At 40.3% G+C, this 24,517-nt stretch overlaps 1 protein-coding gene across 1 annotated transcript; it reads right to left on the minus strand.

Annotated features, from left to right (window-relative positions):
- Positions 1 to 459: 459 nt before the first annotated feature.
- On the minus strand, positions 460 to 24,071 carry LOC144493122 (natural cytotoxicity triggering receptor 3 ligand 1-like). Its single transcript, XM_078212023.1, has 7 exons — positions 23,965 to 24,071; positions 20,486 to 20,550; positions 20,253 to 20,381; positions 9,207 to 9,527; positions 7,371 to 7,670; positions 2,955 to 3,063; positions 460 to 1,225 (listed from the first exon to the last, which is right to left on the minus strand). The coding sequence occupies exons 1-6, from the start codon at positions 24,069 to 24,071 to the stop codon at positions 2,957 to 2,959; spliced, it is 1,029 nt and encodes a 342-aa protein (XP_078068149.1). The 3' UTR covers positions 460 to 1,225; positions 2,955 to 2,956.
- Between the last annotated feature and the right edge of the window lie 446 nt (positions 24,072 to 24,517).

Here is a 24,517-nt window from a genome sequence, read left to right on the forward strand (position 1 = left end):
ATGGCGGGGGATTTTGTGCCGCTCTGGCTACAATTAATTATGAGAGCTATGATAAGCAAGTCTAATAATTATTATTATAAACAAGTCTGATTTTCGTTTCATGTTATAAAATCCCCACCCGATACTTGTTGCATAATTGTGAAGTATTTCGTTCCTGATGAATTAGCAGAACGGAAACAATTTGACATAGGGAACGTTGTCTTCAAAATTTTATTCAATCGCAAGACCAATATTATAACGCATGCATCTTCAATAATAATTTAGCTGGATGTGTTTGTATGGGAACAGCGCGGAACACTAAATCAACCTATTAGACGTTAGTTTTAGCTGCACAATCAAAGTAATTGAACCAGGAGCATTCGCAGTTGCTAAATTTTGGAGGTTGGACAGATTGGAAGATAAGCCGTTTGCAAGGCGATAACCGTAGGTTACTATAAACCACATTGCGAGAACATGCTTGACGTTTTGAATCATTAGTTCTTTAATTTAGCTCATAGTTTAATTATGCAACAAACATTTTCTAAGAAGAGAGTCACAACGATGAACAAAATAGCAGCTTACTTTGACAATTATTCCAAGCAGCGATATTACATGTCACAAAGACGGTCACAATTTTTTCATATTACAGGCGACACAAAAATGTGCATCAAAGTTGAATGTGCACGAGACGGAAACACGACTTTTTTAATCAGTAAGGGGAAAAGGATTAATAGAATAGGCGGGAAAGTGGAGTTGAGTACTATCATATCAGATCAGTTCTGATGTAATTGAATAGCAGAGAAGACTCGATGTGCCGAATGCAGTAATTCTGCCCGTCTGAATTATGATCTAAAGCTAAAATCAGGTAATCTTCAAGCGCAGTAATTAACTACGAATATGTAAAAGGACATTTGCAACATTAAACTTGGCACAATCAAGAGCTGCCAGGAATGGCAGTTTGGCTCATTGACAGTTTCGTGGTAGCCAGACTCGTGATAAGTGCGACATAGGACTAACCCCACAGAAGAAATCAAATGTATCATCGGGTAAGACAGCAATGTAGTGACTGTACCCACTTCATCCAACGAGATAAATAACTTTCTGTTACATGTAATCTGTTTTCAGGTTAGTTGTTTATTCCCTCGGTCGCAAGGCAGATGTTTTAGTCTTGACATTTGCTCCTTGGCAAGAAATTGTGCCTCCAGCGTCACAAGTCAATGAAAGACCCACACAATCTCATCAATATCTAAATCAACGAAAAGAGAAAAAAACAGCCTTGGATATGTTAAATCGTTTGAATAAGTTGTTTCATTTTAACCACTGCTACATCCGTTGTCTTGTTTTGTAACCAACAGCATTCCCGTGAATAACTGTCACATTACCAGTCACGAAATTGTCACCTTTACATCAGCATATGACATCACAATCTAGCTTTTAATTTTTAAGGCATGTTTCAGCAGTAGCTGTTCTAATTTTTTATGTGCACAATATTAGTATTTGTAATAAAAAACGATTACGTCAACTAATAAAATGAAATTAATATTTGTAGGTTTTTCGGCTTATACGAAATGAATAAACGTTAAATAATTCTAGGCCATGTCTATAAATGAACACGATTTGGTGATGAATTTAAATTGTTAGAAGAGAAGCTGTAGCGGCTAAGTAAATTGTGTTCTCAGCTTTTTACTTTAATTGGTTAAAACAGCACCTTTACGATGCTTTTCCTTTTTTGGAAGCTACGAAATTGAGTAAAGTATGTGTAAAGTGGACGATTCCACTAAAAGTGTTTTCCGAAATAGTACAGCAATTTTCACTGCTCCTCATATATTTCGACATTCTTCCTCACAACTACTTATTTATATAAGTACCTTGCTGTCACGCTATGAGGGATACTTCACAATCAATATGAATTTCTCCTCTAAGATAACATGATAATCTTTCATAGCGCAGGCAAATTTAGACTTGAAGCTTCCTCTTTAATGACGAGCAATAAACAATGCACGAGGATGTTCGTATGCAATAATTCTTTAAGAACGCATCTGTTTAATAACATTGTACAAAACTTTGGCAAAAATAAGTTTTTCATTGTCAAACAGTATACATATTACATGGCGAGGGTGCCTCAAAGTAAATGGCGCTGCGCGAAACGAAGGAAACAATCACTCAGGATTTACGTCAATGAAAACGTTCAACATGGAACGCGTTCAGATTCACTAAAGTTCAACTTTATTCCGAGCTTTGCGAATAATTTTCGGCATTTACCGTTAGCGCTTCACCTAATTAGCACTGCTGCCACACAATGCCATGGACCTGGGTTCAGTTCCGGCATCGGGTCACTATCATTGTGGAGTATGCACATTCTGCGCCTGTCTGCAGGGGTTTCCTCCAGGTGGTCCAGTTATCTCTCACTGTTCAAAGATGTGGGTGCTCGGTTGATTAGCCAATGCTAAATTGACCGTTATGTTAAAGGGGACCAACAGGGTAAATACATGTGTTTAATGGGATAGGGGCTGGCTGGAATTGTTGTCAGTGCAGGCTCAATAGGCCGAATGGTCCCCTTCTGCATTGTAGGCACCCTATGATTATATGCGGTGTGCAAGCTGTTGTACAGTGAGTTTTTTAGTTGAGTTTATTGATTTGTGTCAAGTGGGGTTACATTAACCCTGCAATGAAGTTACTGTGAAAATACCCGAGTCGCCACATCCCGGCGCCTATTTGGGCACACAGAAGGAGAATTTAGCAGGGCTAATGCACCTAACCAGCACGACTTTCAGACTGCGGGAGGAAACCAGAGTACCCGAAGGAATCCCACGCAGACACGAGGAGAATGTGCAGACTCCACACAGACAGTGACCCAAGCCGGGAATCGAACCCGGGGTCCCAGGCACTGTGAGGAAGCAGTGCTAACCATTGTAGCACCATGGGTAAAACGCGCAAATGTTCTACCCCATGCTCTGTGGTAATATTTTTCTTACCTTTAAAACAGGCGCCTTTTGAAATGGTCCACAATGATAATTGTCAGAATGAGAATCACGAGGAATCCTAATACAAAACGAGGAATCAGAGCAACGTGGAGCCTGTGAACTAACATACAGGAATTACAGGAATAATCTGTTCATTATACGTGGCCTGTTTCGGCTATAATAAAATGAGACAGACAAATTCAGAATTTAAGAACGGGAATGAAATAAGTTGACCCATAATTTCAGTGTCTCTAATTACAATAGGATCGGCACTCTGTATGTGAATTTTGAATCAAGAAGGGAGGAAAATATTTATGTTCCGCCATACGTTCCCATTGTATTAAAAGCGGGAGAGTTGAGTTAACATAGGTAAGTCGAAGGATGAAGAAATCAGTCTGCATAAAATCACCGATGCTCCGCGATTTGCCAAGTTCAGCAAATCCAAGCAAAATGCAATTTTGCCTCAAAGTGATATCTTATTTATATCCAACAGAGTAATCATTTGCTAGTTACCAAATTACAGGATCACTTTTTTGAACTTGAAATATTCGCTTGACCACCACACTACACCGCACAACGCCATGTAATATTCCTCACTTTACCTTGAAAAATACAGCTGTGGAATACTTTATTTTTGGTGAGTAACGTTAATATTCCTGGAATTAAGGTCTCAGTAGACTTGCTGGAATTAGTTGTTTTTCCTTGCTATGCGCAATTTATGCGCATATTAGAAAATATAATGATTTTAGTTGTTATATGTTTTATTTTCAGCATGTGGATCAAATTATAGGCTTCCAGACCTTTAATAAGAATGGTAAATTGTGTCTGCAAAATGAGACATGGTTAGTAAGTTTACAGTGTACGCAAACCAGCCTCCCATCCATTGACTCTGTCTACACTTCTCGCTGCCTCGGCAAAGCAGCCAGCATAATTAAGGACCCCACGCATCCCGTACATTTTCTTTTCCACCTTCTTCCATTGGGAAAAAGATACATAGGTCTCAGGTCACGTACCAACCGGCTCAAAAACAGCTTCTTCCCTGCCGCTGTCAGACTTTTGAATGGACTTACCTTGCATTAAGTTGATCTCTCTCTACACCCTAGCTATCACTGTAACACTGCATTCTGCACTCTCTCTTTTCCTTCTATATGAGCGGTATGCTTTGTCTGTATAGGGCGCAAGAAAGAATTGTCACATGTTAATACATGTGACAATAATAAATCAAATCAGATCAAATCAAAAAAGTTATCTAGGTTTGCAACAGAATCTTGATCAATCGGGCCAATCGGCTGATGAATGGTAGATGGAGTTTAGTTTAAATAAATGCGAGGTGATGCATTTTGGTCGATCAGCTGTGGGCAGGACCTACTCAGTTAATAGTAGGGCGTTGGGGAGAGTTATAGAACAAAGAGATCTAGGGGTACAGGTTCATAGCTCCTTCAAAGTGGAGTCACAGGTGGACAGAGTGGTGAAGAAGACATTCGGCATGTTTGGTTTCATTGGTCAGCCCATTGAATACACGAGTTGAGATATCTTGTTGAAGTTGTACATGATATTAGTAAGACCAACTTGGGATACTGTGTACAGTTCTGGGCATATCATCATAGAAAGAATATTAATAAACTAGAAAGAGTGCATAAAAGATTTACGAGGATGCTACCGGGACATGATGGATTTAGTTATAAGGAGAGGCTTGAGAGACTGGGATTTTTTTCCTGGAGGAAGGAGGCTTAGGGGTGATCTTGCAGAGGTCCATAAGATGATGAGGGGCATAGATCAGCTGGATAGTCAACATATTTTCCCAAAAACAGTGGAGCCTAAAACTAGAGGGCATAAGTTAAAGTTGAGAGCGGAGAGATTCAAAAGTGCCCAGAGGGTGGTGTGTGTCTGAAACAAGCTGCCAGAGGTAGTAGAAGAGGCAAGTACAATATAAAAGTACGATAAGGAGAGGTTGGATGGATTGGGACTCTTTTCCCTTGAGCACCTGAGGCTTAGCGGTGATCTTATAGAGGTCTATAAAATATTGAGGGGAATAGAGAAGGCAGATAATCAACATCATTCCCCAGTCTAAAACAGGAGGTCATGAGTTTAAGATGAGAGCGGAGAGATACAAAGAGGTTTACAGGGGCATTTCTTTCACTCAGATGGTGGTCCATGTCTGGAACGACCTGTCAGATGCAGTAGTCGTGGTGGTACAGTTTTGTCTTTTAAGGTGCAGTTAGACAGTTCGACAGCTACAAGTGTAAGATGGGTATAGAGGGATATGGGGCAAACATGGGAACTTGGAACGAGCTTAGGTGTGAAAGGCAAGGGCGGCATGGACAACTGGTGCCGAAGGGCCCGTTTACATGCTTTAAACCTCAAAATGAAATTCCAAAATGATTTCCAGGTGAAGATCCTTGCGTTAACTATTCACCTACCGTACATGAAGTGCAAGATATTTGTACTACATAGCTGATTACAGAGATGTGAATTGAGGCTTTAACTGAATTTATTTAACGTCCTGAATAGCGGTATGCTGGCGATTTTGGAACATCGGGGCATAATAACAAACGTCCTGCTTTATTCGATGAACAGACTTATCAAGTTTTACAAATTAGCTTTGAGACGTCGTAACAGAAAAACATGACTTGCATTCTGGTTTTTGAGCATTATGAATGCGATAGGCAAGATTATCTTACATAAACATAGGCGTAGAATACATAAATAACAGGAATAGGAGTAGGCCATTCGGAACTTCAAGACTCTATCTCCATTCATTCTGAGCATGGCAGATCATCCAAGTCAGCAAACTGATCCGGCCTTCTCCCATATCCTTTGATCTCATTCGCCCCAAGAGTTATATCTATAACTCCTTCCTCAAATCGTGCAATATTTTTGGCTACAACTGCTTTCTCTGGTAGCGAGTTGTAGAGGCTTACCGCTCTCGAGGTGAAGAAACATCACCTCATCTCAGTGTTAAAAGGTTTACCCCGTATCTTTAGACTATGCCCCATGGTGATGCGCTCCCCAACATTACACCAAACTTCTTTTACCATATTGTCTAGTCCTTTTAGAATTTTCAATGTTTCTATGAGATTCCTCCTGCTCATTATTTTGAACTCCAGCGAATAAATTCTTATCCGAATAAATCTCTCCTCATAAGTGAATCCCTCCGTTCCGGCGATAAGTCTGGTAAACATTCGCTGCACTCCCTCTGTAGCAAGAACGTCCTTCCTCAGATAATGAGACAGAAACTGAATACAGTATTCCAGGCGTTGTCTCTCCAAAGCCCTGCATATTTACAGCAAAACATGCTTGCTTCTGTAATCGCATCCTCTCTCTATGGTGGCCACAATGCAGTTTGTCTTATTTATCGCCTGCTGCACATACATGCTTATCTTGAATGACTGATGTACAATTTCAGCCAGATTTCGTTGTACATTCCTCTCTCAATCGAAAGCCACTCAGATCATATTTTGGCTTCCAGCTTTTGCTGCCAAAGTGGATAATGTCACATTTATCCACATCATCCTGCACCCGCTATGCATTTGCCCACTCAATCAATTTTTCCAAACCTTTGTATCCCCATCAAAACTCACCCTCCCACCCAGTTTTGTGTCATCTCCAAAGTTGGAGATATTGCATTCAGTTCCATCATTTAAATCATCCATATATTGTGAATACCTGAATTCCTAGCAGTGATCCCTGCTGTACTCCACCAGTCAATGCATGCCTTTCGGAAAAAGACCAGTTTATTCTAACTCTTTGTTTCCTGTGCGCCAGACAGTTTTCTATTCATCTCAATATACTGTCCCCAATCCGAAACGCTTTTATTTTGCACGAGGTAATAAGCATAAGAAAATAAATGTCAACATTGAATAGCTATGGTCGATCTTTCTTGGACAGAAGAAAAAGTCGACTAAGGAATCATGATTCATAGAATGGAAAGACATTACAGCTACTGTTCATGACATTCGAGAATATTTAAAGAGGAAGTATTGATTGAGGACTGCAGCTGTGGAGCAAACAGATGCAATTTCTGCAAGCAAATGTTATTTTCAATGGACAAGGGAACAGGGCTCTTTCCCATGACAAGTAATTTGATGCAGATAAAACATTGGGCATAAAGGACCAGTGTTTTCGAAAGTTATTCCGGGAAATGGAACGACAGAATTGGAAACAGAAAATTCCACGGTCTTGGTCTAGATGGGCTTCTACCATTTAGCAATGACTTTACTGCATACTCCAACCACAACGTCCGTTTGCAGAGTTGAAATGTGTCAGTGTGAGGAGAATGACAGTTGATTTTAAGAAAGTGGACGATACCCATGAGACGCCATATAAGGACATTACTTTCAGTATCGGTGAATCGTGGTCTCTCGTCTCGTTAATAATCTGTAAATAAATAATCTTAATAAAACTTGTTTGCTCCACTATTTGGCTCACCTTTCCAATTTAGAACATTGAAGCTGGCATTAACCGGAATAATAAGCGTGCGATGAGTTACTTGGCACGTTACGTAACGGTCAGTTCGTGTGACAACCAAATAGCTGAAAAGTTCATAAAGTCCTTCGGAATTTAGATATTTAAATGTATTTATCCCAGTTGCAACACGAAAGCCATCCTTGTACCAAGTTACATTGATACCATCCGGGTAAAAAGCCGCCGTTTTACACGAAATAATTAGAGACTCGGGTGTCTTATTTGCAAGTAACTCGGACTTGATGCTCAACGGAATTGGAGGAACTGCAAAATAAAGCAGAAACAGACGCATTACAACGACTATGTTCATCTCTGCTTTGTAACCAACATTTCGCCCAGTCATTAGATTTGCACTGTCCTTAAATTTACTGTGATACTTTGCACTGACGTTCACGACGATTAGAGAGCAATTTTCTATTGCACCCTTTAAAGGGTATAGAGAAATAGTGTGAGGAGTGCAAACAGCTGGGCATCTCTTTTATGCATTAAGTTCAATACAAAGAAAACGTGTAATGTCTTTCTAAACCATGGAATATTCGCTCGCATATCCAATTCAATGGAAACAGACAGACAAAGTCAAATTGCGAACAAATAAATGTATTATTAAGGAAAAGTGATGAATGAGGCAGAAAAAAATCAAACATTTGCATTGTACTAATATCTTCCTAAATTGCCAACCATAAGTAAAATCTGGACAAATGCGACTATCGTTATATTAATCGTTGCAAGAGAGACAGCAGATTAAAAACATTCTTTGCTTGAGTTCTGAATTGTTTGGACGAATTCAGTAGTTACGATTTAATTAAGTATAATACACTAACGCCTTTCCAATGCTATCTCGGAGAGCTACGGTTTCACCGAAACGGCTAGAGAAACCGCACTCTGCGAGAAAAAAAAATCCCGATATCGTTGTTTGACTGTTCTTAGCTGGTGGATCAAATTTGCTCCAGCATTAACAAAGGGAAGTCCTATTATGCACCGCCGTCAAATGTAAAACGAAGTCGACTCTAAAGTGGTGAAGTTTCACAAGGGGCGAATCGATAGAAAAGGGGACAACAATTAATATTTTAATCCAGGGCACCGAAAATACAATTATAACTAATTCTCGAAATTAATGTTTGATATAATCCTATCTTAAATATGTCGCAGTTGAGTGATTTTCGAGACACTGTTGGATTTTATTTTTCAGGACTGAAAGCCTGGTGTTCAATGCAGTCTATAAAGAATCGAGAGGATAGTTTCAAGAACAATAGTTTTCCTTCCGAACGGCTAGATTTTCATGTTGGCCGATGCAGTGATGGAAGCCAATTGGTAGTTCCATTACACAACACTTCCCAATGCATTTTATTGACTTAAATTTAAATATAAACCACAAGAGCGTAAAACGTGCTCCCAATTCGTTACATTCCGCTTTGGCGGAAAGTCAGGATCGACAGAAACTTCTTCATCAATCGAATAGCAATGGTGTTGAATTTCAGTTCTCACACACAACCCTGGATTAATTGAATTGTTATCACAGTGGAAATCGCTTTATATCGGCTTAATATTTTCTTGTGTCTACCACCTCCCCACCGCTCCCCCCCCCCACCCCCCGCCCTTGACTTTTTATGTTATTTTGCATCACCGCATTAAGACTTCGAGTATAATTTTCAATTGTAACGCAAAGAATGGATTGATTGCAAATGTTTCTCATCAGAGCTATTGGAAAACGATAAGCAATGAACATAGTAATTTCATACATATGCGATTTCACCTGTTATGAATTATAAAATGAATGATGTGTGGGCGATTTTCGCTTACCGTAGATAACAAGCTTTGACCCAGTTCCATTTGCAAAGAGGCGATCCAGATGTTTTACTCCGCAATAATAGACCCCTGAGTCCGCGGCGTGGACTTTCAGGAGCTGAAGAGTGGCTTCACCTTTCTTCAAAAGACGAATTACTTTTCTGCTGTCCGATCGTGACTGCAGAAAGTCAGTATCGCCCAGTTTCCACCAATATATATTCACATTCGAAATATCATTAAAAAGAGGAAACGCGCAATAAAAGGTGACGTTTTCACCTGCCAGCCGGTGAGCACTTTCGGGGGCTTGGGACACTTTTCTCTGACCATCAGCAACATCTGTGAGGAAGAAATGCAAACAATAAGATCATCTATGGCAAAAAAGGAGAAAAAAGGAAAGATTTCGAACCGATCGGAGAGATGAGGCATGGCTGAGGGGGGTGGTGGGGGGCGGGTGGTTAGGGTGGAAGGGAGGATGTGTTCGGAGGGGGAGTGCGGTGGTAAGGCGTCAAATACTTACCTGCGTGAATAATGATGAGAACATTTACACATAGATGCAAAACAGCGTCCAGAAGCATTTCCAACAATAGAAACTATCAGTTCGCTACTCGGTGAAACTTGAGCCTAGTTTGTTCCGAAATAGAATACAAAATTAACTCGCCAAGTTAGGTCCATGTGCTGTCCGTGTAGCGGATGAGGCAAGGCAACCGATGTGGGAACGATTAGTCCTGAGCATCATACGTAGTCAGCACATTTGAATAATTATTCGTGAATAACCGCAGAGCTTTGTTTCTGGGCTGATCAACCTAATGGTCGACGTGGAAAACGTGACAGGAATGGATAATTAAACTGATATTCATAATTAAATATAAGTGGCTGATAAAATTGAAAATATTATTTCAGCACTGAATTATATTTTAAATTAGTTTAACGGGTTCACCATCATTGCTCAAGGCTAAAGATGGTGAAGTGTGCGACAAATGAAAATTGACGTGCATTCATTAAACAAATCGCATCGGGAAGGTTAAGAACATATGTATTAGGAGCGGGAGTAGACAGTTCAGCCCATCGAGCCCGCTTCGCCGTTTACTATGGTCTTAACTTCGTCTCAACTGCACTCCCCTGTCTGCTCCCTATAACCCTTTATCCTGCTTTTTAGCAGAACTCAATCTATTTCTTTCCTGAAGCAGTTGATTGATTCTGCCTTCACTGCACTCTGGGGTAGTCAATTCCACAAATTCACGATCCTCTGAGAGAAGTAGTTTCTCGTCCTCTCAGTTTTGAATCTACCTGCCCTCACTCTATATCTGTGACATCTAGTTTTTGATTGTCCCACAAGGGGAACATCTGTTCAACGTCCACCTGATCATTCCCCTTTAGCATTTTGTATATGTCGATCAGAACCTCCGTTCTGAACTCCAGCAGGAACAAGCCCAACTGGTAACAAACTAACTGCGCTGAGGCTAATGCACGTGGGTGCCTGTTCGTAATTTCTGCGAACCCTTCTCCATATAACAATAAAACCATAGATATGACCATTTGGCCCGTCTTGTCCATGCTGACCCATTGACATCTAGGTGTCCTTTCTAATCCCATCTTCCTGCACACGGCCCATGGTGCTGCAGAGTACAGCACTTACAGAGCAGAAATGCGTACTTTTCGAGGGTTAAGGGTTTATGCTTCTACCACAAACTCATGCAGCGAGATCCAGACACCCACCATGTTCTGCGTAAAAAAAACATTTGCTGAAATGCCCTGTAATCCTGCTGCCACTTAGCTTGAATCTATGACCCTTAGTTATTGAACTCTCTGCTAAGGGAAAGAGGTTCTTCCTATCTAGTCTCTTCCTCTACCCCTCACAAAACACCTCAATCCTGTCACCACTCAGCCTTCTCTGTTCCAAGGAAAACAACCCCAATCTCTCCAATCTCTCCTCGTAGCCCTGGTAGCAAATCGTCTTTGCAGTCTTTCCAGCGCAATTCTGTCCTTCCTTGAAAGTAGTGACCAGAACTGCGCACAATACCCAAATGTGGCCTCACCAGGGTCTTACACAATCCCATCATTATATCCCGAGTTTTGTTATCTTTACTTCTGTCAATGAAGGAGAGTTTCATATATGCCTCCTTTACAACTTTATCTACCTGTGCTGCAAATTCTAGTGACTCTGCATGTGCAAGCCAAGATTTCTCACTTCATCTACCACTCTCAGCATCTTCCGGTGTATTGTGTATTTCCTTCAGCTGTTTGACGTCGTGAAATGCACCACTTCGCACTGATCAGAGTTGAACTCTATCTGCCACTTTCCTGACCACTCCACCAACTCACCTTTGTCATTTTGGACAGTTATCCTCTATCCGGCATTTTTTTGTTTCGCGTGCAAATTTCCCAATTGTCTCCCAAATCATTAATATATTTTTAAAAGTAGCTGGGGCTCCAGGACCAAGCTCTGTGAAATACCACTTGAAACCGCTTTCCATCTGCAAGTCCACCCATCGACCATTATCATTTGTTTCCTGTTGTTCAGGCAATTTGCCACATTACCCTGTTTCCCATGATTTTTTTATTGTTTTGACCAATCTACCGTTGAATCTGCGTCCATCCAATATTTTTTGTTGTAGCCAATAGTTCCATCTAAAGGTTGCCTGAATGGCACAGCCAGGAAGTAGCTCCATATGAAATAAAACCTATCTGACAATTTCATCCTCTAATGTGCTGGGCAAAAAGCGCAGGAATGCAAATCACAAAGATTTGAGCATTTGCATTTCCATTATTACTGCTTTCCAGCGCCATTGCTTTACAGAAGTTCACAATTCCTGCTTGAAACTGATGCATATCCAAAGCTAATCAGAGGGGACATTCAAAACAGAGCACACAATTGTAAACGTAGCCATACTGGCTATCGTCAGCACACATTGAAAGTAAAGCAATTATGACATCACTTAGGTGTGGATGTTCAGTATTTAAATATTTCTTTCAACTTCTAGCATCTTGTATCTTTTCAATACAATCGCTTACCCATCCAAATGTCCCCGTGTAAAGATTGGCCAGCTGAATATAATTAAAACATGTCGCCATTTAGTCCAATTATTAACACAAGGTAGGTCAACATACAATGTTGGTCAGCTTTGCATAAATCATACATTTTCATTGAATTTTAATACACATTGATGCTCGAAAAATTATCTAGTTATCTGACGATACAATATGTAACTGATAGTTCAGGTAAAGGGGAGCCAGTCAATGCAACGTGTTTGGATTAGCAAAGCAATATATAAGATGCTAATCAAGAGCGCAAGAGGAGGTCTCACAGAATTAGTACAATGTATTAGCGTGAAGTGATGATGAGATAGGAAAAGGAAACACAACATTTTATGTCTTGGATTAAGTGGGGCCAGGATCAGTTAAGGGGATTTAGCTATTTGCAATCTATTTCATTCATCTGGACAAAAAGACAGAGCAAAGTGTACCAACCTGATTGATGTAAAGTTAGAGGGCAATATAACTTACAAGAAATGAATAGAGAGCACAAAATTGGTCTAGATGGTTAAGTGAATGGCCAATAAGGTGAGAGGTGGAGCATAATGTAAACAATTATGTGGTTATCTTCTTTGATAGTAATAATATGAAAAGAGATTTTTTTTTACAAGAAAAGCTTAAAGTTTCAAAGTTTCAATGTTCAGAGAGATTTGGCGGTACTTGAGCAATGAGTGCAAAAAGTTAGCCTCGAGACCATTCGCAGCATTTGCGTAATATTTGACACTGACATGAGCTTTAGTCTTCATATCTCCATGCTTGATAAGACCAATCAATTCCTCCTGTACAATGTCACTGGACTTCACGTCGGCCCCGGAGTACTGATTTTGATTCAGTCATTCCCACATTCATTACCTCTTGAATTGTCTATTCTGGAACATTGCACTCAATCTTTTCCATGATACCTCGATAAACTTAAAGACATCCACACCTGTTCCCGTTGTGCTTCCATGCACCATCTTCTGTTCATATTTCACAACTGTGTCTGCTGGTGTACAATAGCTGCACCACAAGCGATGCTTGCAGTTTGAAATTCGCAACCTTCCTTCCCAATCTCTCCATGGTTTAACGGTTCCACTATCTGTAATATTGTCCAGTATCACAAACTGTCGATATAACTATGTTTATGCAACTAGAATACAAGAGGAAAAATAAATGTAAAAATAGACAGGAAGAATTTCTCCAAACGTAGACAAAAAAGAACGTAGCTAAGGCAAATATTGCTCTTGAGCTGTTACGAATTAATAATACGAAACAGCGGAATGGCAAAGACTTCTAACACGTGGTTGTAACTGTCTCTGAATTAGGGGAGAAAGCAATTGTAGAATATTAAGAAAATAAAGAGTGGAAAGCTCTTCAGAAAAATTCATAACATTGATTGCAAAAAGTAAATGCTTGGTATGTTAATAAACCCCTGGCCCGCAACCTGATGGGCTGAATCCTAGGGTCTGGAGAAAATGACTGCGGAGATAGAGGAGACATTGTTTTTAATCTTCTACAATGCAAAGTGTTTGAAAAAAACCCATGTTATTGGCAAGCACATTCATTTGAAGAAAGGATTAAGTCAGAAACCAGGGAATTATACCAGGAGAAAACCAGGAGGAAAATCTGTTTTAGAAGACTTTATTACATACAGTTCGTTGAGGAAGTATCACACAGAGTGCATGAAGAGGAACATGTAAATGTAGTGTGTTTGGATTACCAAATGTCATTCAATATAATTTGCGGGAAAAAATGTTGCAGACGAGGGAGGACATTTTGCTGCTGAGTCTATTGTTTTAGCATGGTTGGATGATTAGCTAATAAACAGAAAACAGCATCGAGATCGTTGCGTCATTTGTAAATTGGTAGCTTGTAACTATTACCATGGGGGCGGCACGGTGGCAGAGTGGTTCACACTGCTGCCTCACGGACCAGGGGCCCAGGTTCAATTCCAGCTTTGGGTAACCGTCTGTGTGGAGTTTGCACTTTCTCCCCGTGTCTGCGTGGGTTTCCTCCGGTGCTCTGGTTTCCGCCCAGAAGTCCAAATGTGAGTGGATTAGGTTGATTGGCCATGCTGAGTTGCCCCCTAGTGTCAGGGGGATTGCGACTGTGAATATGTGGGGTTACGGGGATGGGATCTGGTTGGGATTGTTGTTGGTGCAGGCTTGATGGGCAAAATGACCTATTTCTGTACCGTAGATTCTATGATTAAGTACTTCAAGGATCAGTGCCAGGGCCTCAACTGGTTACAATCTATATGAATGGCTTGGATGAAAGGTCCTAATATATTATACTCACATTTTCTGACAACGCAAGATAGGTATGAAAGTAATTGATGAGAATGATACAACAAATCTTGAAGTAGATATAACCGCCATCACTGAGTGGTCAAAATTTGTACATGGGGTTAAAAGTGAGTATGACCACCTGAATGGAAAATCCATAAAAACAAAAAAGGAGAAAAACTTCAGAGTGTTGTGTCACAGATCGATCTGTCTTTGTGCATGTAGTCCGAACTGTAAGCATGCAGGGGCAACTAGTAACTATAAACGCAAATTCAATTTTGGTCTTTATTGCAAGGATGGACCATAAAATTAGGTAAGTCTTGTTACACGTGGGGCAAGTATTGATCAAACTACACCTGTGTTGGTGCGTAACCTTCTGTCCTCCTTATTTGAAAACGGATAATATTTGCTTTGGAGACAGTTCAGAGGAGGTTCCTTATTCTAATTCATGAGTTGAACATTTGTTCATATGAAACACATTCGACTCGTTACTTCTATAGTTACTGAAACTTGAAAAGCTGAAAGACGACCTTATGAAAATAAAAAAATATCATGTGGGGTTCTGAAAGGAGGATGCCAACAGGACGTTTCCCTTCTTGAGCAATCTAGGATTAGGGGCACAGTTTCCAAATAAGAAGACATGAATTTGAGGTGGTAATGGGGAGGAATTTCTTCTCTCAGGCTATCATTTATCGCGGGAGTTCCCTGAAATGTAGCACACAGAAGGTTGAATTATGATATGGATTCGAGGCTTGAATTGGAGGGATTTTCAATTAGAAATTGTTTGTACCGGAGAAAAGTCAGGAAAGTTGAATTAAGACCAGTCACATCAGCAATGACCATATTGAATGGAGGCTGGAGGGCGAAATGGCCTGGTACTTGCTCCTATCATCTTCATATGCGCAGGTTCCCTTGAGCATTCATGGTTGACTGTTCTCCAACACTGATTGCCTTCCGTTCAGGTTCCTAGGCCCTGCACTCTGCATTTCCCACCCTAAATTTCTCCAACTTCCTAATTCTCTTTAATCTTTTAAGGGCACTACGAACTTAACTGCTCAGGGAAGCATTTGATCATCTGCCCTAATATTTCGTTCTGTAGCTTGATGACGGATTTGACCATGTAACTCAACTGCAAGGCATCCTGAGACATATCATTACGTTAACAGCATAGCATTACTCGTGATATACTGAATTTTCAATGTTGTGCATATCAAATTTAGTATTTCTTCCACAAACTATTGCACAGAAGAGAAAATACTGAGTTTGCATGAGCAACTTTATTGCCAAATTGCTCTCAGCGCAACAGTTTTGAGAAACTGGCAAAGGTATCAGCAGTTTTCAAATTTGTGTCATTTAGTGTTTTAGCAACTGGGTAAACAAAGATTTTGCCGATGATTGGGGAAGTATCCCTACAATTCTAAGTCTGCTGTGAGCCTATAGTTGTCAGCCCCTTCTGAAAAGCTATGATGCTTTAATGCATTCTTACAGTGTGACAGGAGGGCACAGGCATCCGCAAAACAGCAATTCCCATATCATCATTTGTGGTAATAGGTGAAAATTTCAATCGGCTCAGCTTAAAGAGATTACCATCTTTTCAGAATTTGGTGTATATTTCATAAAAATTCGCATCGAATGGCACAGAAAGCAGGGCAAAAATGAATATATTGAAGAAGACAGGGGCTATGACAGGCCTTGCAGCATGCTACTTGTTGCATAAAAGAGAAACACGGAAACATAGAATATTGGAGCAGAATTAGGGCATTCGGCCCTTCAAGCATGCTCCCTTCTCAATATGACCATGGCAAATTACCCAACTCAATAGCCTGATCTCACTTTCCACCAGACACCCGCCCCACTCACCCCACCTCCCAAACACATATTTTGATTCCCGTCGCCCCAAGACTTGTATCTAACTCCTTCTTGATAGCATGTAAGGATTTGGCTTCAACGGCTTCCTATGATAGAGAATTCCTCAGATTTAGCACTCTTTTGGTGAATACATGTCCATTCAGCTCTGTCCTAAAAGGTTTACCTTGTATTCTTAGACTATGATCCTTCGTCACATATTCCCTCATCATCGGGAACATCCTTCCTGCATCTACTGTGCCTGCTTTTGCTAGAATTTTGTAGCTTTCTATGAGATCCCCATTCCTTCTTCTGAACTCAAGCGGATATAGTCCTTACCGACTTAATCTGTCCCCATTTGACAGTCCCGCCATCCGAGGAACAAGTCTGGTAAACCATCGCTGCACTCCCTCAGAAGCAATAACATTCTTTCTCAGATAAGCAGACCAAAACTGCGCACAAGGCGTGGCTTCACCAAGGCCCTGTATAATGAGCGCAAGACACTCCTGGTCCTGTACTCGAATCCTCTCACTCTGAAGGCTAATAAATCATTTACGTTCTTTAGCGTCTACTGTACCTACATCCTTACCTTCAGCAACTGGTGTGCGCGGTCGCTCTATGCGCATCCCCTGTCTCAAATATAACCATTCATATCATAATCTGCCTTGCTGATTTTGCTACCAAAGTGAATAGCCTCACATCATCCACATTATAACACATCTGCCATGCATTTGCCTTCTCACTCAGCTTGTCCAAATCACAGAGCCGCAACTCTGCATTTTCTTGGCAGCTCTCCCTTCAATTCCGCTTCGTCTTGTGTGATAAATTGGAGAAATTACATTTAATTGCCTCTTCTAAATCATTGATGTATATATACATATATATTTGAACTGTTTGTCAGGATATTTAAATCTTTCCAAAATACCTCTATGGCCTTATATACCCTCCTTTTTCCTGCCTGGGGAATATGTTCTACCCACTACAGATACAATAAGCAACGGGAAGGTTTACGCAGGAGGTGCATTCGGTATATCATGGGAATTAAATTTCCCCCACACCAAAGTACTTCAAAAAGCGGATATGTATGTGTCATCAGGAATCAGTCCAGTCAAAGTGGACAGTTAGTATAGATAACTGGTGATAGAATCCCTTGGGCGACCAAGTATTCACGATGTTAACTTCTGTTCTACCTGCAAAGTGGATCGGTATCAAAATTCGAGGTCTTATTTATGGTGAATGTCACCAACTATGGCATGGTCTGCACGCTTGGCCAAAAGTGCGCGAGGAAGTACTTCCTGGCAAGTAATCTAAAATAATGGCATTGTCTCCTTCCAACAGCAAATAATTCACGAAGTTAAGGACATATGCATGAGAGATAGCGCTATCTGAAGAGAGATGTAATTATCTTAGTGGGACGAAAACTGTAGTGGAGACCACTTACGTAATACTGCGAGAAATACAATTGTGACTTTCTGCAACATAACGACAATTAACGCACACAAGAAGAGCTGAACCAGTTTCGTTTCCTCTGTGGTCAGCAGCTTGGACCCAATCATTCAATACCTCCCAGATGTTTTACTTCAAAACAGTTTAAAAAGGTATTTCCGGTTTTTAACGTTATTGCAGTCAGATATTTTAACAAAATCCTTGACCTACTTTTGATATTTTTACGATTTGCAGAAAGGGCAGCGACGGAGTTGACAGCTAGAATGGTAATTTGAATGTCTGCAGAGATTCATATATAGCAAGATTTACTGTCTAAAGCTGAAGTGCAAATTGACAAAATTATGATATTATGGAGAGTCAGAATATAGAAATAATCGTTATGTTCGTCGAAGTAGTTAGATCAAAATTTTATGCACCTTTATTACAATCTATTTCACATGGTGAATTAAGTAGACGTTTCTAAGTATCGACATTGTTGCTGTGGGCTGCCTAATATCTGTGCCTCATTTGTTCTTAACTTGCTCTACTTTTTGACACAGAGTGAAACAAGACCCTTCATTATTATGTAATATTATTTCGATAAATCTTTAAGATTTCACAATTTATAAATATAGTGATACCTTCAACACCTGGAGTGTAAATTTGCGATTGTCTATTCATGATCTTACTGCTGTCGCGTAGCTTCATTCAATGTAGTTTTTTTTTGTAAATGGGTAACAAGAAGTGAATAAGCTCACACGAGCTTATAGTGATCCATGAATTGCAAAGGCCACGTATCATTTCCCAAACACCGGCACGCTATCGTTCTTGAAATGCTATTCAGCAGTTGCCTTATTTTGTAATTCGTTACAGTAACATCTCCGTATTGATTATAACTTGTTTATTTTTTTTATCTAAGTTGAGTTCTCAACCTGTTCCTGTCAATTAAAATCTAGTCGTCGCAAATATAGCGGACACGTCCATTTATCAATAATTTACATTTTTCCTCGTAATTTTGCTTTGCACTTTTCCAGTACGATCACCTGCTGTTTGTAATTGGCTGACGAATAAGATACCCAAAACTCTAAATTTGGAATACCCAGTGTTTGATCAATCTACAATAACCTCCATTCTTTTCAGTACTAAACACAATTATTCCCGATGTCTCCTGACAGAGCAGAATTTTACATGTTCCCGACCGTTGTCCTTTTTTTCTCTGGGGTGCTAGGGGAGGGGGAAGCAAAATGACATGGATGCCCATCTAAGTACCTACCCTTCCATCCCAAACTGACCCTCTAATTCTATGGATGGGCGGACGACAAAATCGCCATGTAAAAATGACAATTTAAAATCAATAACACGTCTTAGGAAGCCGACCAAACCTAATAATATAATGACCACACCATAAACCGTTAACCTCAATGAATAAAGGGCGGGAAGAAAGGGGTTGCCACTCTCCGGTGGCCGGCTTTTGCCGACAGCGGGTCGGCGCCTTTAGATTGATCACCAACTTCCTTCGTACCGCTCCTTTTCTTAGCCCCTTCCGCCCACCTCTAATCCCATGCCACCAACCCAAACCCATCTACCCTCCCCCCTCCACGCCCCCCCCCCCTCCACGCCCCCCCCCCTCACCCACACTCCACCCCCGCACGCCATGCACTGCCCTTAACCTGAAGACTTACCTGAAAAGGGGAGTCCTCGGCTTCGGGCTCTTCTTCTCAGTTAAGGTGGCGGCAGCTGCCATCACCCCATTACCAGCGCTGCCAGGGCTGGTAGAACTGCCGGTCCATTGGATTAGTAGGTAGCTCCAGAGGGCGGGCGCAAAGATGCATTTGGTCTTCGTTAATGAACCTTCTAGTGCTTTAATGCTGAGGGATTTTTCGGCGTGTTGTCACTCCGCTTCACGCCGACAAGTTTTGAGGGAGGCGCGAGGAATGGGCACGTGCCTTCTGCCCACATAGCAATCGGGCACCGTTTGGAATTGGTCTCTCTCTATCCATTGCACAGGCGTGTTGGCATCACGTGCAACATTCATATATATTTCCGCTATTTTCAAGTGCAAATAATTGCTGCATAAGCCGATAAGGAAACGATCTCGTCGGAGCTCTGTGGAACCCCTATCGAAAGAACAATCCAGTCAAAATAAAATATCTTGCCAACCTTTGCTTATTTTCAGTGAGGGAATAGTGCATCCCATTCCCCTGGGATTCAATGGTCTTTTACTTGTCTTGCCGGTCAAATGTTTCTTGAAATTAGGACGACTATATCAAACTCACCAATCTCTTCGACGTGTTGTTTTATTTCCTCGAAAAATTCAATCAAAGTCGTCAAACGCACAATTGTCTCAACCATCGCTCTGGGTACCCTTAATTAATCCGTGTCATTCGAAAACACAATGAGTAACGCGCCACAAAATGACAAATTTATACACTGACGGGTCTGTCATTGCTGCCGCGAATGTTTTGTTTTAACAATACTACTATGATAGAGGTACCATATTCCTTCTGAAAGACGCCTAAGGCGACAGAGAATTGGAAAATGATGTGCGGATCATTTGCTCTCTTCTCCGTTGTTTCTGTTTGTAACCTTATAAATTTCATCCGCAGCATCACACCACGGTTATCTGCACAGCAAAAATGATATTTCATGTATTTCCATATCTCGTACTTCATCTGGAAAATTACACTACAGTCATCATGATGGCAGTGTGTCTGGATTTTACATTACTTGCACGATTTGAAATGTTTTTCCCAACGCAGGGCATGGCAAATGTAACATTAAAAGCAGCCGTCCTAAACGGGTTGTTGCGGGTCATTATTTTAGATATTCGTTTCGCAATCTGAGGAGGCGGAGTAAAGGAAAGAGATAGCGAATCCGATTAATTGGTACGACAACAATAATCTCTCCCACAATGCCAATAAAAGGAAGGAGATATTCATCGATTTCAGGAAGTGTGCGTTAATGGGGATGAAGTGGAAGTCTTCCACAACTTCAGGTTTCAAGGTTTTCAGATCACCAACAACCTGGCCTGGTTCCTCCAAGCCGACGCTATGGTTACGAAAGCCTACCAACGCATTTACTTTCTCAGGAGGCGAGGAAATTCGGCATGTCCGCTGCGAATCTCAGTAACGTTTACACATGCACCATTGGAAACATCCTTTCCGATTGTATCACAGCTTCGTATGGCTTCTGCTCTATCCAAGACCGTAAGAAACTCCAAAGGGCCATGAAGAAGCCCAGTCCATCACGCAGACCATACTCACATCCATTGACTCCATCAACACTTCCCGCTGCCTCGGAAACGCAGCCAGCTAAATCAAAGGCCGCGAGCACCCGCATAACCAAAGACCCCATGCATCCCAGACAAGCACTTTTCCACCAACTCGATTGGGAGCAAGATAGAAAAGTCTGAGTTCAGGTACTAACCGACTCAGAACAGTTTCTTCCCTGCTGCCATCAGACTTTGAAATGGACCTGCCTCCTACTGAGTTGATATTTCTCCACTCCCTAGTTGTGACAGTTACACTACATTCTGCACCCTCTCTGTTAAAGGGGTGATTTGTCTGTGTACAGCGCAAAATCCAAAACTTTTCTCTTTATACAAACACAGGTGACAATACTAAAACAAATCAACATGAAATAACAAATAATACAACGAATACCACTGTTTTCTGCTATCCGTATATTAGTTTCATGTCCATGTTGCCATTGTAACTTTAATGCGGTGGTTTTCAATGAATCTAGGAAAGTTAATATCTGGCATCTTATAATAAGTCTGCCAAGCGTTCTTATATACAACACTACCACCATGAACCAATTCATCGAAATGACTGGAATGTCATGATTTAGCAATAAAGTCTTGGAACTTGCTCTATGCTGATCCTATCACCCTCATCCCAAGTGGTCCATTAATCACAGTGACGGTAGTGACTATAGTGACCATAATGACCAGCGAAACGTTATATTTTCTCACTTTTGTTAATGAAATCTTACGGAGCAGCTTTGAAGTCATTCCGACGGCCCAGTCCGTATTTTTTGTGCAATTCGGGTTATCCTTAGTCATGTTCATGACCGTCTGATGGATGAAATGGTGCTTCCACACAATAAAGATGGCAGCATTTTGGTAACGTAAAGAGGACAACAACAGTAAAATGTTTTGTTTCGGGCAAGAGTTCAAATCCAGCCAAGGCAACCCTTGGAATTTAAATTCAGATAAGGAATCATGCTGCAGTTCAAAACTAATCATGAACATATATTCGGTTTGGGGGTTAGCAGACTGAGTGGAAAGTGAGAACTTGGTGCAATTATGAATTTCTTGGGGAGGCTTAATATGCACTTGTCAAGTTCGAGTGGAACTACCAACGATTCGGATTCTTAAATTAAAATCGCTGTTCAGTATATAGATATCGAATATTTACTTTGTTAGCTCTGTTACGAAGGGTCGGTTGATCTCCTGTCCGAGAACGAACACTCAACCACACAAAGAGAAGTACCTCCCTTCACAATCTATTAAAGTCTGTATAAGAAGGGATAATGTCAGCATTTCAGCAGCCTGGAGTGACCAACTCGAAATAACTACCTGAGACTGTCTTTGCCTCTCATACATTGTTTCAGTCTGTGTACCGCTTGCACCTACTTCTCTTCAGTACAGAACAAACACTATCTTTTCTAAAAGAGCGATGAAATTTTACAATTTCTAGCATTTCAGAAGATTTTTTGATAATTTGGCAGATACTAATTTCACAATACCTTCACCACTTTAGAAAAGAATGAACCTTCATCATGAAAAGTTGGCTTCATTTTTAAAAAACTCATGTTAAAACATATGCAATAACATTTTCATGACCCACAACATGTACAATCTGTAAGTTAAATGCTTGTAACAAGTGACACTTTATTTATCTAATTAACAGTAAACAGGTTAACGAAACTATTAACAAACCAAATAAAACATTATGCTGACAGAATTCTGTTTAAATAAATACAATTCCCACTTATTAAAAAAATGAAATATTTCGTCACACTCAAAATACAACTTGTTGTTATCTTCCGGAATCTTGTTTATTCTTTATCTTCACTTTTCACTATCTTCTGTTGGCATCTTTGTAATTAAGATTAGGTTTTTGTTTAAGATATAAATGTGGCTATTACACTGTTAGATGACAGTTGCTGGCTATGTGCATTTCTCTCAGAGCAGAGCTAAGCTGTTACTCAGCAGGTGACAGGCGTTCTTCTACCGTTTGTGCCCTTGATCCTGTCTTTTATACTCCTAATGATATACCAAAATCCCTACAATAGGATTGGTTTGCAGGTTATCAAAACATCAAATTCAAATCTGATATGTTGCTGCTATTCAAATGCCTATCTCAAATTGATTGGTTAAAATTCAAAAAGATGTTCTGATTCAGATGCCTGAAGTCTGTTACCAAGTCAACCCTGCTGTCTTTGCCTCTCATGCATTGTTTCAGTCTGTGTACTGCTTGCACTTACTTCTCTTCAGTACAGAACAAAAACTACCTTTCCTAAAAGAACCATGACATTTAAAAAATTTCTAGCATTTTAGAAAACTTTTTCATCATTTGGCAAACACTAATTTCACAACACCTTCACCCCTTCAGAAAAGAATGAACCATCATCATGAAAAGTTGGCTTCATTTTTAAAAAGCTCACGATAAAACAAATGCAATAACATTTTCATGACCCACAACATGTACAATCTGTAAATTGTACATGTAACATGTAGCTTGTAACATAAGACTCCAACAAAATAGTCTGGCCATCTTATCCTTTAATCTTTCCAGAAATGTCAAAGGATTCTGATCAGTATACACAATCAATTCTGATTAATTGTTTGTAACATAATCATTAAAATGTTGTAAAGATATTACTAAAATTATTAAATACTTTTCAAAATTGAAATATTTTGTCAGGCAGATATTGTGGGGTTTTTTCGAAAATTAGGCGATTAGCATTTCAATTCAAAAATTATTCTCCTGTAACAGCACAGCTCTAACACTTACATTGCTGACGTCAATAGTGACTTTAAATGTTTTCAAGAAGTTTGGTGTGGCTAAAACAGGTTCGGTGGTTAACACTGCTTTCAAATTCTGATATGCCTCTTGGTATTGTTCTGTCCACCAAAATTTCATGTTCTTTTTTAACAAGGTCGTCAACAATGCCACTGGCTGCTAAAATTTCATACGTACCTTTGTAGAAGCCGCTCAATCCCAAAACTCACTGCACTTTCTTCTTCAATGATGGTCTTTGAAATTCCTCGATGGCCTTCGTCTTCAGATTTCTCAGTCTCATCCATCCGTATCCCATATTGTGTTCTAAAAATATCACTTCTGCCTCCGCAAATTCTTTTTTGCCAAGTTTATGACCAATTTTGTGTTTCGTAGTCTCTCAAAGAACTCTGCCAAATGCTCCATGTGATCTTTCCAAGAACGATTAAAAATCACTAAGTCACCAATGTAAACATCGCAATTCGTCAATCTGGCAACAACTCTCTTCATAAAGGTAGCGGGTGCATTTTTCATCCCAAAGGGCATTACTTTAAATTGACATATCCCAATTGGGGTTAGAAAAGCAGAAACTTCTTTAGCTCTCTCTGACAAAGTTACTTGCCAATAACCGTGAACTAAGTCCAACTTTGTGATGTAAGTAGTTTGTCCAGCTTTTCCACACAATCCTCCAGCCTTGGAATTGGCTATGAATCAGATTTAGTCATAGTGCTAACCTTGCGATAATCTATGCAGA

The sequence above is a fragment of the Mustelus asterias genome, chromosome 4, assembly GCF_964213995.1.
Source record: "Mustelus asterias chromosome 4, sMusAst1.hap1.1, whole genome shotgun sequence".
In the NCBI taxonomy this organism is placed as follows: Eukaryota; Metazoa; Chordata; class Chondrichthyes; order Carcharhiniformes; family Triakidae; genus Mustelus; species Mustelus asterias.

Coding starts and splice junctions, on each gene's coding strand:
- LOC144493122 (XM_078212023.1), bottom strand. CDS start 24,071: ATGGATGAGACTGAGAAATCTGAAGACGAAGGCCATCGAGGAATTTCA. Junction 20,382..20,485: donor AAACATTTCAAATCGTGCAA/GTAATGTAAAAT, acceptor TTTGCTGTGCAG/ATAACCGTGGTGTGATGCTG. Junction 3,064..7,370: donor CAATGTTCTAAATTGGAAAG/GTGAGCCAAATA, acceptor CCTGTATGTTAG/TTCACAGGCTCCACGTTGCT.